Source organism: Podarcis vaucheri, assembly GCF_965113315.1.
Source record: "Podarcis vaucheri genome assembly, chromosome: 2".
In the NCBI taxonomy this organism is placed as follows: Eukaryota; Metazoa; Chordata; class Lepidosauria; order Squamata; family Lacertidae; genus Podarcis; species Podarcis vaucheri.
Window position 1 is genome coordinate 3,566,365 of NC_138760.1, and position 14,872 is coordinate 3,581,236.

Consider the following 14,872-nt stretch of genomic DNA (forward strand, 5'->3'; position numbering starts at 1 on the left):
AGTATCCAAAACGTGGCCAAAAATCAGAGAAACACTTAAGATTTTCATGCAATTAGATTAGCTGTTTTAAGAAAGCTTCTCCCACCACAAAAGTCATACAAGTTCAGCTCAGTTCTATTTTCTAGGCCGTTTTATTCCAATGCCATTAAGGATACTGACAGTCAGATGCTAAGTACAAAAGGTGAGATGTAGATAATTAGGGTGAAAGTTCACCATTTCTACATTAAGCAAGCAACTGGATGGTGACTGAACAGTGCTGATATGCAATGTGGGGTCTTGTTTGTCATCAGAGATGGGAAATCCTTTCAGCAAGACTGAAACTTTATTTAAACCATGGTCACCTTTGAGACAACAACCCCACAACTCACTTTATGGTTTTTCAATTTTTCATTTCATGTTTCATGAATTTTACACATTCAAAGGATGAACCAGAGGTAGATGCAAGCTAGAAGTATACACGGTCCTTAACATGATCAGAATTTTCTTGACTCAACTATCAAAAAACCCTAGCATGACATTCATAACTGAGAAATGGTTCCAGGAAGCAATCTGGGATTCCTTGTACATGAAGTCAGGAGTGTATATCTCAGGGTAACAGCCCTGAGGTAGGTAACGATGAATCATGATTTGTGAAGAGCCTGGTTTCAACTCCTAAAGCACATTTGGCATGATGGCTGAGTATGCCTCCCCAGGGCTTGAAGTGCTAAGAAACTTTCCCATAATGCCTGTTCACCATGCAGTCCCTCCAGGGCCAAACAAACTGGTTCATTCAAACAGGCACACTACCCTGCCAGGCCAGAGAGGGCAAACAACACTATTCGACACCCATGATCAAAGACAGGCAAGTTCTGAACCTGGTGGTCCAAACAGTTCCCTGCTTCCGGGCAGACAAGAACAAAAGGGAGAAGGGAAGGGGGGACCCAGACCACTTGAAAGGCCTTGGCACTCACTTTGTCTCTCCAAGTTCAGCTATGCAGCAGATGCGGGCGCCCGGAGCAAAAGGCATGTGGCCAAGGTCCTTTGTCTCCATGAAGGAGGGAGGTTTGTTCAGCAAAAGGGCAGTAAATATTTTCCCATGTTGCCAAGGAAACTTTGGGAATAATGTTGTGTAAACATTCCAGAGTGTGTCTAAAATAATGAAGGCCGTCCAGCAAGAGTGCCTTTTAGGGAATCCCCCTCTGCTCAACAGGCACAGGCAAGGAAATCAAAACAGCAGGCTGGAGAGGGAAACGCCTACAGGGCAAAGAAGGATGAGGGATGGCCTTACAGGGGAGGAGGCGGAGGTTGAATGCACCTTCTCTCTCTAATGCTGCTGCCTAAGCACTCCAGGAAGGAGGTGCAGGCTGCCTTCTCTACGCAGAATAAAGTAGTGTTAGATGCAACTGGTTCAGAGGACTTCAGGCTGAAGGTGGGAATATTATTTTGAATGCTCCCTCAAACTCCCACAATAACTAGAACAGTCAAACCTCAGTTGTCAAACACAATCCGTTCTGGAAGCCTACTCAGCTTCTGAAATGTTCGAAAACCAAGGTGCGGCTTCCAACTGGCTGCAAGAGCTTCCTGCACTCAAGTGGAAGCCACGTCGGATGTTTCAGCTTCCAAGAAACATTTGAAAACCGGAGCATTTACTTTGGGGTTTTCGGCGTTTGGGAGCCAAAATGTTCCAAAACAGAGGCATTCGGGAGTCAGGACTGTAACCCAGCTCACACTCTGCAGTGCTGCTTTTCTATTTGTGGGGAGCGGTCTTTGTTTGCTTTAACATGGGGAGGAATTTAAACAACATGATCCTCAACGTACCATCTGATATGGCACTGTCCATTCTAACTCCCTATTCTGCCGCATGCATGGATCAGTTTATAATGGCTTAAGTGCACCACCCAAACTGGGACTCGGACTTACACTCATTTCTTACTAAGCTCAATATGTAGTCAATTTTTGTTCTAGGCTACAACTCATAGAAAGTGGAGAGCGAGCTTAACCGATAGTATTAGTTCATAGGATATTCTGAGACTAACTCAGCGCTGTGAACACAACACAGTGCTAGAGCAAAAAGGACTGGAAAGGAGCAAAAGCTCTTTGTATCTGCTAAGCCATTCTCAGTTATCATTACATTGAGCAAGAATTTGTAGAGAGGTATCTTGCACTCACACCTATCTCTATTTCCCCTCCCGCTCTTCGAGCCGCGTTCAAAGGGCTTCCCAGCATACCAAGATCCCAGTTTATTTTAGGCAAGCTATTTCCCCTAGCAGGGCTCTGGTTATTCAGTAGCAGCTGTGGGATCCATCTCAAAAGTCTGACCAGGAATTAGGCGTGAAGTAACAAGGCAGCTGAGATCAGAACCCAAAGACACTGCAGCCAGCAAAGTGATTAAGGAAAGGGCAACTGGAGGTAAGGAAGGCATGTTCAGCAATGGGTGTGTGGGTGGCTCTCCTGGTCTGCTGACCAGAAGGGTTTGATTGTATATGGCTTCTTAGCCATTCAAGCTGCGAGCCAGTCAGGATATAGGATATCAGGAAAATGGCAGAGAGTTTGGTATAGGGCTGGTCCATGGGCTCTGGTAAACTAACACACTTAATAGATTTTTTTTGGAGGGGAGGCAAGTAAGGGGAGGGGGGAAATGATGGAGGTGTGTTGTTGTTTTTGTTGTTGTTGATGATGATGTTATTTTATTTGTACCCCACCCATCTGACTGGGTTGCCCCAGCCACTCTGGGCAGCTTCCAGAGGATACAAAAACATAATAAAACATTAAAAACATCCCTGTAGATGTCTTCTAAAGGTTGTATAGTTACATATCTCCTTGACATCTGATGGGAGGGTGTTCTACAGGGTGGGTACCACTACCGAGAAGGACCTCTTGGTAGAAGAAGAAGAAGAAGAAGAAGAAGAAGAGGAGGAGGAGGAGGAGTTTGGATTTGATATCCCGCCTTTCACTCCCCTTCAGGAGTCTCAAAGCGGCTAACAATCTCCTTTCCCTTCCTCCCCCACAACAAACACTCTGTGAGGTGAGTGGGGCTGAGAGACTTCACAGAAGTGTGACTGGCCCAAGGTCACCCAGCAGCTGCATGTGGAGGAGCGGAGACGCGAACCCGGTTCACCAGATTACAAGACTACCGCTCTTAACCACTACACCACACTGGCCTTCCGTGGAGAAAGTATATAGGGAGTTTTTCTCCCTCTTTCATAATAGCAGAACCCAGGAGCATCCAGTGAAGCAGAATTGCTGGATTGAAGCTGAATTGCTGGTGTTCTTTGCAGATAACAGTCAGTCCAGGGCAGCAGAAAAGTTTCAAACTGCTCCTTTACCAAAGCCATCCTATCCCAACTGCATTGAACATGTGGCCTGCATATATACCAATACAGCCTCATGGTGGCCATGAAGTTACAGGGCAAGAGAGTACTGAGGATAGCACCAAACTCAAAATCAGAAGAGGGTGGAGGCAAGCTCAATACAGTAAAAAGTAGTAAAAAGTAGCAAAAAGTAGCAGTTTGTTTAGTATGAATGCCCAATGCAATTCAACTATGGATCATCCTCAAGGCAAATAATTTTCCTATCTTGTTCTGGAAAAAATAGAGAGAGCCTGCTCAATAATATGCTTTGAATACTCTTGGTGTGCTCCTTTATTGTACTAGATACAGAAATAGGGAACCCGTGTCCCTTCAGATGTTGATAAGCTCCAGCTCCCATCAGCCCCAGCCAGCATGGCCAATGGTCAGGAATAATGGAAGCTGTAGTCCAATGGCATCTGGAGGGTCACAAGTTGGCCAGTCCTGCAGTAGCTGAAGACCCAAGAAGACCCTTTAGCACACAGAAGGATGAGTGGATTTTATTAATCCAGCCTAGAGATACCTTAGTGCAAACACATTAAGCACTCTTCATGACACAAACTGCTATTTTATCTTGTATGCTTGCCTCCCAACTCTTCCTCCACTCTTATGAAGTCATGGGCCACTCCTCACAAGGCAGCCTGAGCACCAATGTTGAAGCTCCCAGGTGTGCCCAAATTCACAGCTCTCACCACCAACTTCAAACCACTTAGACTGAGGAGTGAAATCAAGAGTGCATTGAAAAGGAGAAAACATTCAGTTCAAGGATAAACAGAAGAGATCACAGGCCAAATCTGCGGCAGATGGTCAAGGCTAGAGAAGCTGAGGTGCTTCTGGCTCTCATAGGAAGCAAATCTGCCTCAGCCAGCTGGCCATAGAGTCTGTATCTGAGGAAAAGGCAATCTTTTTGCTTTGGTTTATAGCAACAAATCTCAAATTGTAAGAAAGGCTTCTCAAAGAAGTGTGGACAGGGCCGACTTCCGGGGAGGTGCCTCCGGTAATGGCTGAATTCCTCTGATCGGGAGGAATTTGCCCCGTGGGAATTTGGGTCTGTACCACCACGGCGAAGGCGGAGACCCGTGAAAATCACAGGCGGGAGAAGCTTGTGAATGTGTATTCGGCGAGCACCTTTTGCGCCTCCCCTACTCGCGGGGAAACCCGGTTTCGGGGATCCGGAGCGATGTGGGGTGAGCGGCGCGGTGCTTCGAATCGTCTGCTTCTTCCACGGAGCGAAGCCACATAGCTGTTGCCGGAGAGCACTGACCTTTTCCTGTGAACAATTTGACTCTAAAGTAATTACCCATGAGTAGAGCTGAAGTGGGGGAATTGGATTTTTAAACGTTTAATTTGGCATCGAAACGGGGAGGTTCAATACAGGAAGTCCACCTCCCCTTTTGTAAATAAACTAAAGCAATGAGCCTGCAAGCTGAAGTCTTGGAAAGCCTTTTGTAAAAAGACTAAATCTCCATCGGCAAAGAACTAAACCCCCCCTTAGGAGACAGAAGAAGAGGGGGGGAAGTAGTGGACTGAATATGCCTCTAGGAGAGAGTCAAGAGAGTTAAAATACCACCGCTCAGACCCTGGAAACGGGCTGCTAGCAGGATCGATGTCTTTTGGAATGTTCATTGACAGCGTTTAGAACGTTCATTGACAGGTAGCTAAACAAGAGAATACATTGTTTCTACTGTCTCCGGCTGTTTTTTAAAAGTAACTGAAAAATGAAACTAACTTTGGATTATTGGAACATTGTTTAAAAGAGGACAGTACTGACTAATACAAATAGAAACTGTTTTCCCCTAGTGGAAGCTTTTGAAATTGGTTGCTCTACAGGAGCTGGGCTAAGGGAATTTCCAGCTGCAAGATAAAGAATTGTGAGACTCTGGGATTGACCTTGAATCTCTTAAGTGTTATGGCAAATGGAAAGGAAAAAACAGACGGAATGTCAACAGAAGAGGCCTTAGCGGCCGTATTAGTGAAAATAAACGATTCGCTGGAACAGCTTCACAAGAAAACAGACGTGATAAATGTGAAAGTGGATGCTGCAAATATTAAAATAGACTTAATGGCAGAAAGTTTAAATAACCTGAGACAAAAGGTGAATACCAATACAGAAACCATCCAGAATCTACTTTGACACAGCAAACGGCGGATGAAGTCAAGGAGAAAACCCTTGCTGCTGAATGTAAAGCAACACAACTGGAGAGAGAGAGAGTCCCATCCATACAAGGACAAATTGATGAACATAAGCTGACATTGGTTATGATTGAACTTAAAGAGAAACAGATGAATATGAGGATCAGAGCCCTACCTTAAGAAAAGGAAAGCTTGACAGAGTTTCAGGAGGAGACAGGACTAACATCGGTTGAGAAAGAGAGGTATTTGGGGGTTAGTATGACTGCCAAAAATGTGAATCTGTTGAAGGATAACTGTGAAGGACGTTGGATTGAAGAGAAGGGGGATTTGGAAATATGGACAAATCTGAAGTTGTTATTGTTGGGCCGAGTTGCTGTGGTGGGGATGAGGGTTGCTGTGTTGTCGGGGATGTTGCTTTTGTTTCAAACATTGCAAGCTTTGGATGGGATGGATTGTTTCAGGAGGTGGCAGAGGGATGTCTCTAGATTTGTTTGGCAGGGCAGGAAGCCTCGAGTAAAATTTAAGATATTGATGGATGCCAAAGAAGGAGGTGGACTTGCCCTGCCAGACCCCTAAACTTTGTTGTGAACCATCTGCTTTTTGCTGGCTGAGAGAATGGTTGCTTCTTGAAAGCACTGAAGTGTTAGATAATGGCAGATGAAGTTGATGGACTATATGGAATTGGTGGAAATGACTGGCAAGATCCGAGACCAGGGAGAAGAGTCGGGGGAAGAAGACTGGAAAAAGTTTAAAGACTATTTATAGAAATATTGTAAAATTATTGAAGGTTAAAAGAATGTTGGGATGAAGTTATATGGCTTTAGTAGAAATGTTATAAGGAATTAAGTATAAATAAATTAACAGAAAATTAAAGGAAAAAATAAGGCAAGAATGTGTTAAGATAATTAGAGGATAGAAAACAGAGGAAGATGGAAAGGAATTGCTGAAACAATTACCGTATTTTTCGCACCATAGGGCGCACCGGACCATAGGGCGCACCTAGTTTTGGGAGGCGGAAAACAAGAAAAAATTATTCTGACTCCAGAAGCCAGAACAGCAAGAGGGATCTGGCTTCTGGGATACCGTGTGGCTGTTCTGGCTTCTGGGGTAACCGCGCCAAGCCTCTTCAGGGCAGCAGGATGAAGGCTCCCCCTGCCCAAAGAGGCTGCGAAAGGCTAAAGCAGAAGCCAGGACAGACACGTCGCTGAAGGGGCACTGCGCCTTCTCTCTCTCTGTGCAGCGCCCCTCCTTCACAGGAAAGGTGCTGCGCAGAGAGGGAGAAGGCGCAGCACCCTTCAGCGAAGCGGGAGGAGGAACAGGAAGAGTCCCTTCTGTTCCTCCTCCGGCTTCGCATGACAGGCGCGTCGCTCAAGGGGCGCTGCGCCTTCTCTCTCTCTCTCTGCGCAGCGGCTCTCCTTCACAGGAGAGGCGCTGTGCAGAGAGGGAGAGGGCACAGCGCCCCTTCAGAGAAGCTGGACAGGCGCGCCGCTGCGAAGCGGGAGGAGGAACAGGAGGAGACCCTTCTGTTCCTCCTCGGGCTTCGCTTGATAGGCGGTTGCTCAAGGGGCGCTGCGCCTTCTCTCTCTCTCTGCGCAGTGCCTCTCCTTCACAGGAGAGGCGCTGTGCAGAGAGGGAGAGGGCGCAGCGCCCCTTCAGCGAAGCTGGAGAAGGAACAGAAGGAGACCCTTCTGTTCCTCCTTGGGCTTTGCTGGACAGGCGCGTCGCTGCGAAGCGGGAGGAGGAACAGGAGGAGACCCTTCTGTTCCTCCTCCGGCTTCGCATGACAGGCGCGTTGCTCAAGGAGCGCTGCGCCTTCTCTCTCTCTCTGCGCAGCGCCTCTCCTTCACAGGAGAGGCGCTGTGCAGAGAGGGAGAGGGCACAGCGCCCCTTCAGAGAAGCTGGACAGGCGCGCCGCTGCGAAGCGGGAGGAGGAACAGGAGGAGACCCTTCTGTTCCTCCTCGGGCTTCGCTTGATAGGCGGTTGCTCAAGGGGCGCTGCGCCTTCTCTCTCTCTCTGCGCAGTGCCTCTCCTTCACAGGAGAGGCGCTGCGCAGAGAGGGGGAAGGCGCAGCGCCCTTCAGCGAAGCTGGAGAAGGAACAGAAGGAGACCATTCTGTTCCTCCTCCAGCTTCCAGGACAGGCGCATCGCCGTGAAGCCAAGGAGCCTGCATTCGCTCCATAGGACGCACACACATTTCCCCTTCATTTTTGGAGGGGAAAAAGTGCGTCCCATAGAGCGAAGAATACGGTAATAGAAGTGGAATACAAAAAGGGAGGTGAGAGGAGGTCGTTGGAAATAAGCGAATGAAAGATAAGATATTGAAAATGTTTGAGGTGTTTTTAAATTGTTTTTGTTTGTTTTTGTTTTGTATGCAGTGTTTTTGTATTGTATTTGTATTTTTTTTTTGTTTTTTTTGTAGTGTTGTATTGAAACTGTTCGAAAAGTAATAAATATCATTTTTTTAAAAAAAACAAAGAAGTGTGGACAGTTGCCAGAGGCGCCAATTGTTTATCTGTCTTGTATTCTTTTTATAGTGACGAGCTTTAGCAATATTGTAAGCAAAATTATGTACATTCTACCATCTGTTGCAAGAGCAGGAATCACTCTAAGTGAAGAATTCAAATTCACAGGAATTGCAGCTTTTCTTTTTTTAAGTTTCTAGCCCTTCAGCCTGGTGAGATCACACAGGCATGGAAGAATGGAATGGGAATCTGATAAGGTTTTCCAATTGATGGAGCTTCAGTCTCCCACATTTATTTATTTAACAGGATTTCTATACTGCTTAATTGCAAAAACCTCTAAGCAGTTTACATAGCTCTTTGCCTCTTCCCATGAACAGTTTATCCAATCCACTGTTCTGAGTCATATAGGTTCTTTTTTCAGATAATTATTTTCTCATTGAAACCACCGTGTGCAAACATAAGACTTAACCATAGTTCATTGCCTGTTAACCCCGGCAAAGATTCCTGATGATAGTGAAATCTCCTACCAAGCTAAGTCCTGCTCATAGAGATCATTTAGATGGAGGGACCACTAAGGCCATCTTGTCACTTTGCAACCAAGAGGCTGTAAAGTTGAGGGAACTACCTTAATCACGGTTTGATCAGTGCAGATGTAATACAATGTCTAGCCCTGGTTTGCAGAATATATTATACAGATGCATGTACTTTTTTACTCTCTGCGATAAATGTATATTGGTCATAGAATTTTGGCTGTAATAAAATGGGAATAATCTTTATTTCTCTATTATTATTTTCTAAGTGCCAAAGGGTCTAGGTACTATACAAGTGCAGAGAGTACACAATCCTGCCTAAAACATAAAGCTCACAGGTCGATAACATTTCCTTCATTCGTCCAACCACCTAGTGATGTGAGTTGCTAGAGAAATGGGTAACCCATGGGTCACAGCACAGCTGGGATTTGTCCTGCTTAGTGTACTATCCACATATTTCTCAAGCATATTCACATCCTGAAGGGATACCTTCAAAAGCAGCTGCCAAGATCCCCAAGATGCTCAGTAGTTCCTATTTCATGCTTGTGTGATGCAGAATGTGTATTACACCAAAACCTGGTGGCAACTCAAATGTTGCACTTTAAAATCCCCAAGCCGCCTAGGGCCTATCTCCTTGTGGCTATGCCTAGTCTCATAAAACAACCCTCTTTACACTCCTGGATCACTGGGGAGAACCTTGATCTGCAGGTTTCATATATTCGCTTTCACAGATTCACTTGCTGGCTGTGCAGAACAAGGGCCTCTGAAGTTGTGACACCACATCTCTGGAACTCTCCCACTCATGAGCTTTGCCTTCTTCAATCCTCAATTGCCCTTCAATCAATCAATCAATCAATCAATCAATAGCTAGCAAAGTCTTTTTGAGGAAGGCATGTGGAGAGGAGACAAGATGCTATTTTAAATATGCTGCATTCATAAAATTTTATTGAACTTGTTATTATTGCTGATTTAGACACCTGTTGTTCAGTTTCCTACTTTCAGGAAAATGGAGGAAGGAAATATACCAAATAAAGTAGAATCATAGAATCATAGAGTTGGAAGAGACCACAAGGGCCATCGAGTCCAACCCCCTGCCAAGCAGGAAACAAGTATATCAAGAAACACCATTTAGCCACCAAACTGCTCTTCCCACTGTGCCCTAAGCTTGGCTGCTGGTGCTGCAGATCTTCACTCACCTGCATGGTAGGCCACAGATCCCCTGCTCCAGCCAGGATGCCGGTTTTTCGGGTAGTCCTGGAACAAGAGAGAAACAGAGCAGAGCAAATCATGCAGCGTTACAATTTTATCACTGAAGGTTCTTTCAGCAGAAAAATGACAAGCTGTCAATACTGTATTTTAAAAGGGGTTTCCACTTGAAAGGTGCTTGATTCCTGCCTCCCACCCACCGCAGCTGCACAGTTCATAGAATCACAGAATTGGAATGGACCGCGAGGGTCATCTAGTCCAGCCCCCTGCAATGCAGGAACCTTTTGCCCAATGTGGGGCTTGAACGCACAACCTTGAGATTAAGAGTCTCATGCTCTACCAAGTGAGCTATCCCAGCTTCAACATCTTGTTTACTCTCTTCAGCACCAAGATGTGATCACTGAGACAGGGGTCCATGCTGAGTCAAGTTTCCCCAGAGCATTACCTCAGAGGGGCACATCCCAATGCTCTGGGAAACCTTGACTCGGCATGGACAGGGATTAGACCCACAAAGCTTTACTGCCACAAAACTGAGGAGGAAGAAAAGCCCTTACTGGAGTAGCGAAAACTCACAGTGTTCCAGCCTGCAGGGCATTCATTAGGGTGACTCAGCGGCACTTTATGGAGTTCCCTGAGCTCAACAACAAGGTAGTGCCTCTCTCACTAGGCTGGAAGGGACAGGAAAATGACTAAGAAAGGGTTCAAGGAGTCTAAGGAAAAGATGCTGCAAGATCTCCGAATCTAACCACACCATGCCCTTTAATTTAACAAGTATTAGCATTCATTTAACGTGGTTCCTTATCACACTGGAAAGCTTCAGTTGGTACAAAACAAGAGCATTGCAGATGTTTTCCTTCAAAGCCCTCATTGACCTGGGACCTGCAGATGATAGCAGACTAACATGCCTTAATTTTATGCCTTTCGTAAGAAATGTATACTTCCTTGTGTGCTCTGCAATTTCAAATGCTAATCTTAGACCTAGCATGTCTTAAGCAGCTCCAGCTCTACAGGAATTAAGGCAGCTAAGGCAAGAGTTATGCCACATCTGCAATAGCTGTGCTTGCAGCTCCAATCAAAAAAGCATCTCTTAAAAAGATGGGAAGCACAAATACACATCATTACATGTGTGTTTTAAAACACAACAGTGTTGGTTAAATGTTGAAACACCTTAATTTTTTGACAGAAACTGCCACACTGTGTGCCAGTGTGCCAAGAGAAATAAGCATATCCTTGGAGCTCATAAAATCCAGAAAAGCTGCTGCCGCCGCCGCCGCCCATTGTGTGATTTACTGCTCTGGTCTTCCCACTTCCACTGTAGGCAGATCCTCCCCCATCTGTACTCCTGATGCCCAAAGTGGCAGAATTAGCTACGATCAGTGAGCCATGCAGAAATGTATGCATTGGGCTCATCTAAGGCAGGTAATTCTTACTATTTCATGCACTAAATGCAAAATCTCTCTGGTGAAAATCTGAGGTGCTTCCAATTTTAATTCAGGAAAAAAGAAAGTGCTTTAGCTAACAGAAGTTTGGAAACACTTGTATAAGAAAATGAGTTCTGCACATTACTTTTTAGCCATCACACCCTATTGGTTGAGACTCATAGACTTGGCATGGTAGTCCCTGGGTTCCAGCTGATCTAGAAACAAGTCTCCGACAAAACAGCTTCTGGTGGTCACACAAACACACCCACACCAGATGTAGAATCAATAGATTGTTTAGGGGATAAGTTGTCCTCCTGTAGGGACAGGAACTCAAGGGAGGGTGAAAGGAAGTTGATCCAGTTATTTTTTCTTTTCTTTTTCTTTTTGGATCTTGTATGGCTGCTGGGATTTGCTTGCTCGCTGTAGCAAGATGAGGAAGGAATGGAATGGTGTGGCCTTGAAGGCCAACCCAGCCACGTGAATCCAGACCATGTGTTGAGGCAAACAACAGAACCAGATGGCCACATCAGACAGGAAAGGAAGAGGGACAGACGCCAAACCAGCCCCAAAGAACAATCCTGCCTGCTTCTAATTTGTTATCTGGAATTCAGCAATAAGAGAGCCTGGTTCGGAAAAATCTTTGTAGCAGAAGTTGTGCAGGAGAAAGAAGCATGAAAAGACAGAGAACCCCAAGGCTAGGAAGAACCAAGTAATGATCTAGACCCTTGGGGTTCTCCAAAGCGGTTGTCCCATGGCAACACACAAAACTGCCAGGGGCGCCACAAGCACTTGTTTGATATCATGTGGCTTTTTGCACTGAGGAATGTCCCTAAAAGGAGGAGGCTAGCTTAGAGATCTAACTCTTCCCTCATTTATGCAAAGGTGAGTTTGCAGGAAAATGTCACCATACCTGTGCAATATGACTATGACACCAAGACTGTGTGAAATGGCTTCTATGTGGCACACCATATTGCATGCATAATTTCTATCAGCCGCTGTGTCATTCCACCTCACAAAGAAGCCTCAAACAGACCAAGTTAAAGCCAGCGTTCAAGTGCACCCAGTGAGGTATCTGCTTCAGGTTTTTTTCTAACTTCCAACCATTCTTTGTTTTGCAAAAGACACCAGGCACTGCAGAGCTCTTTCCTGGGACTATGTTAGAACTAATAATTTTTCTAGTGTCATACTGTAACCTCATTCACATAAGACTATGTGCAAGTGGAAATTTCCCATTGAACATGCAAGTAATCATGCATGCTACACCATTCTTAAGCAGTCCCCAGCCAAATGAGATGGCATCCTGAGCAGTGCATTTGAAGGGGCTCTATAAGCACACAACACAGCACACTCTTTCCCCCACCAGTTTTACCTTTCGAGCCAAGCCCAGTGCAATGTAGCATTTCTCTCCTGGATCTACGATCTCAACTTCAAAGTAGTGACTCCTGGTACTTAGTGGCTGCCGAGCTTGGGCTAGACCCACGTCAATTATGCTCTTCCCCTTCCCCACGTACTCCAGGAGCTGCAGAGAAAAGGATGACACAATGATTGGCTGTCCAGATCAGACCTGACAGTCCATCAAGCCCAATGTTGTTTTCCAGGAGGATCACAAGCAAGGAATGTTAATACCCATCCACTTGTTAGTTAGCACCCTCCACTCCAATCATTTGGCAGATTCTGATGTTGCCTTAAAAAGGGTGGGGGAATGCAGTGAAAATCTGCACTTTTCATTTCTGGGAACAGAAACCACATTTTCACAGCTGATGATAATCATCCTGAATATAGCATCATGTTTCCAAACAATTATCATGGATACACGAAAAGAATAACAAAAGAGGTGTCATTCAGCTAAGCTAATTCCACAGAACGGAGAAAGGAATGCAAGTTGGTCGGCAATGGAGAGAGAACTATGAGGAGCACAAGTTACTGGTTGAATGGCTGCATGATAGATAGCTAGTTGGTGTGCCTTTAAAACATGTACAAGCAGTTAAAGACAAACTAATGTGTGAAACCATGATATGGAAAATCCTATCCCTGCATATACTGTATATCCATTTCTGTGCATAAGCACCTTAAACATGCAAGACCACTTTTCTTCAACAAGTTGAAATATATCCAGATGAGGCAGCCTTTTTTTCCTCCTCAAATTTTAGACATATGAACAACAAATGGATTTTAATTCTACATTGTAGCTGTTTTAATTGTGGTACTTTTTATGAACTGCCCTGAAGAGTGGGGTATTAGTACAAACAAACAAACAAACAATAAATAAATAAATAAATAAATAAAGTGGGAGTCCAAGACATGCAGTTGGCAAACATCCTCATCTTATTTTGCAAGTCTTCAGTATTCAAGGTATTTCAGTATTTTAGGAGATCAACATTAAAGAAAAACACTGAAATGTTTTTAATACAGAAAACATACAATTATGTTTATGGCCACAAAGATATTCCATTGTTCATAAATCTGGAAATCCAGCAATACCCCACCCTGAATCTGGCATTACAGGTGGAAAAAAATCAAGGATGGATGGAATCATTTTGAAAACAAAGATATACCATAAGGAAGCAATGCCATGAGCAGCAAAATTGTGAAATTAGATAACATAAGGAAAATAAATCATTATGCATTCCTTATTTTAGCATATTGAGCTAGAGAACTAACATTGTTATTTAACATATACAGATACAGTAAAAGCAAACCATATTTTAATAAACAAGACCGCCTTCTCCCCTCTTTTTCTACCCAAACCTTGTCTGCCAGGTACATTTCAAACTTTCGTACACCAGTTTTCAAAGCAGAGTCTTCTGCACAGGTTTCAAAAGTGCTACAAGTGCCAAAAGGGAAGAACTTTTTTCACATGTCTTCTCATTTTGCATAATTTATTCTGCACGTGCAGTGAGCGGCAAGGAGGCAAGATGAGCAGTGAAGATCGTGCTCAGTTGCCTCCAGTGTTCCTCTACCACTTCAATTTTTAGCAGAGAAGGAAACAAAGAGTTGAACTGAGAAAATATATGATTGCACTGAATTCCAGGATATCATGCACCCCCTGGTATAACTGACACTGCCAGATGTTCCATCATCGAGCTAACACTGTTCTACTAGGAGTTCTATAGCTGTAGTTGCAGCAATGATGTGATCAACAGCTACTGCAAACTTGCATGAAGTATCTTAGTCCCAAGGGTATGGGTGTGCACGCACACAGACACCCCTCATGAAGCACAACCACATATTGAACTAATCTTTCCTGGCTCCTACAGCCCTGTGGAAAAACAGACCATTGACCCTTTCCACTAGCTTTCTGCACTGCTGCCATAGGATTCCAAGAAGCACTCATCCATCTAAGCACAAAGCAAACATTTCAAGCAGCTAGAACAGGAAGCAGCTCGACATAAGGAGTGACCCACTCTGACAACGATCTATCCTGGAGGAAGAACAACTCTTAAATGTGATGTTCTTGTGCAAGTTTCAGATGATGTTATTGTTATTAGTAGTTTTATTGAAGGTGGCTTTATGTACAATTTAAATAAAACAATTTAACAATAAAAAGAGATGCCAAAACCAGACTGGGGGAGTGAGGATTCAAATGAGAGGGATGGGAAGCACAAGAAATTCAACCTTGGTCTAACTTGGCTATTGATACTGAACTAATGTTCTTGTTCTACATTTCCCTTCCAGATGGTACATATTACTGAGTGATTGGGAAAGTGCCTCTTATGGATGCATCTTGTCTGGATTAAATACAAGCATCTAGCTTATTCCTTTATCTATACATGACTAGTCTTAACTGCTGGTG

The 14,872-nt window shown here is 44.5% G+C and overlaps 1 protein-coding gene across 5 annotated transcripts in view; it reads right to left on the reverse strand.

Moving 5' to 3' along the window:
• SPRYD3 (SPRY domain containing 3) overlaps positions 1-14,872 on the reverse strand; it is a 47,829-nt gene that overhangs the window by 6,319 nt on the left and 26,638 nt on the right. For all 5 annotated transcript variants that reach the window (XM_082208605.1, XM_082208604.1, XM_082208607.1 and 2 more), the window contains exons 7-8: positions 12,449-12,598; positions 9,649-9,706 (exon numbers count right to left, since the gene is read on the reverse strand). In XM_082208605.1, the coding sequence (XP_082064731.1) occupies positions 9,649-9,706; positions 12,449-12,598 (208 nt within the window). The remainder of the gene's footprint in view (positions 1-9,648; positions 9,707-12,448; positions 12,599-14,872) is intronic.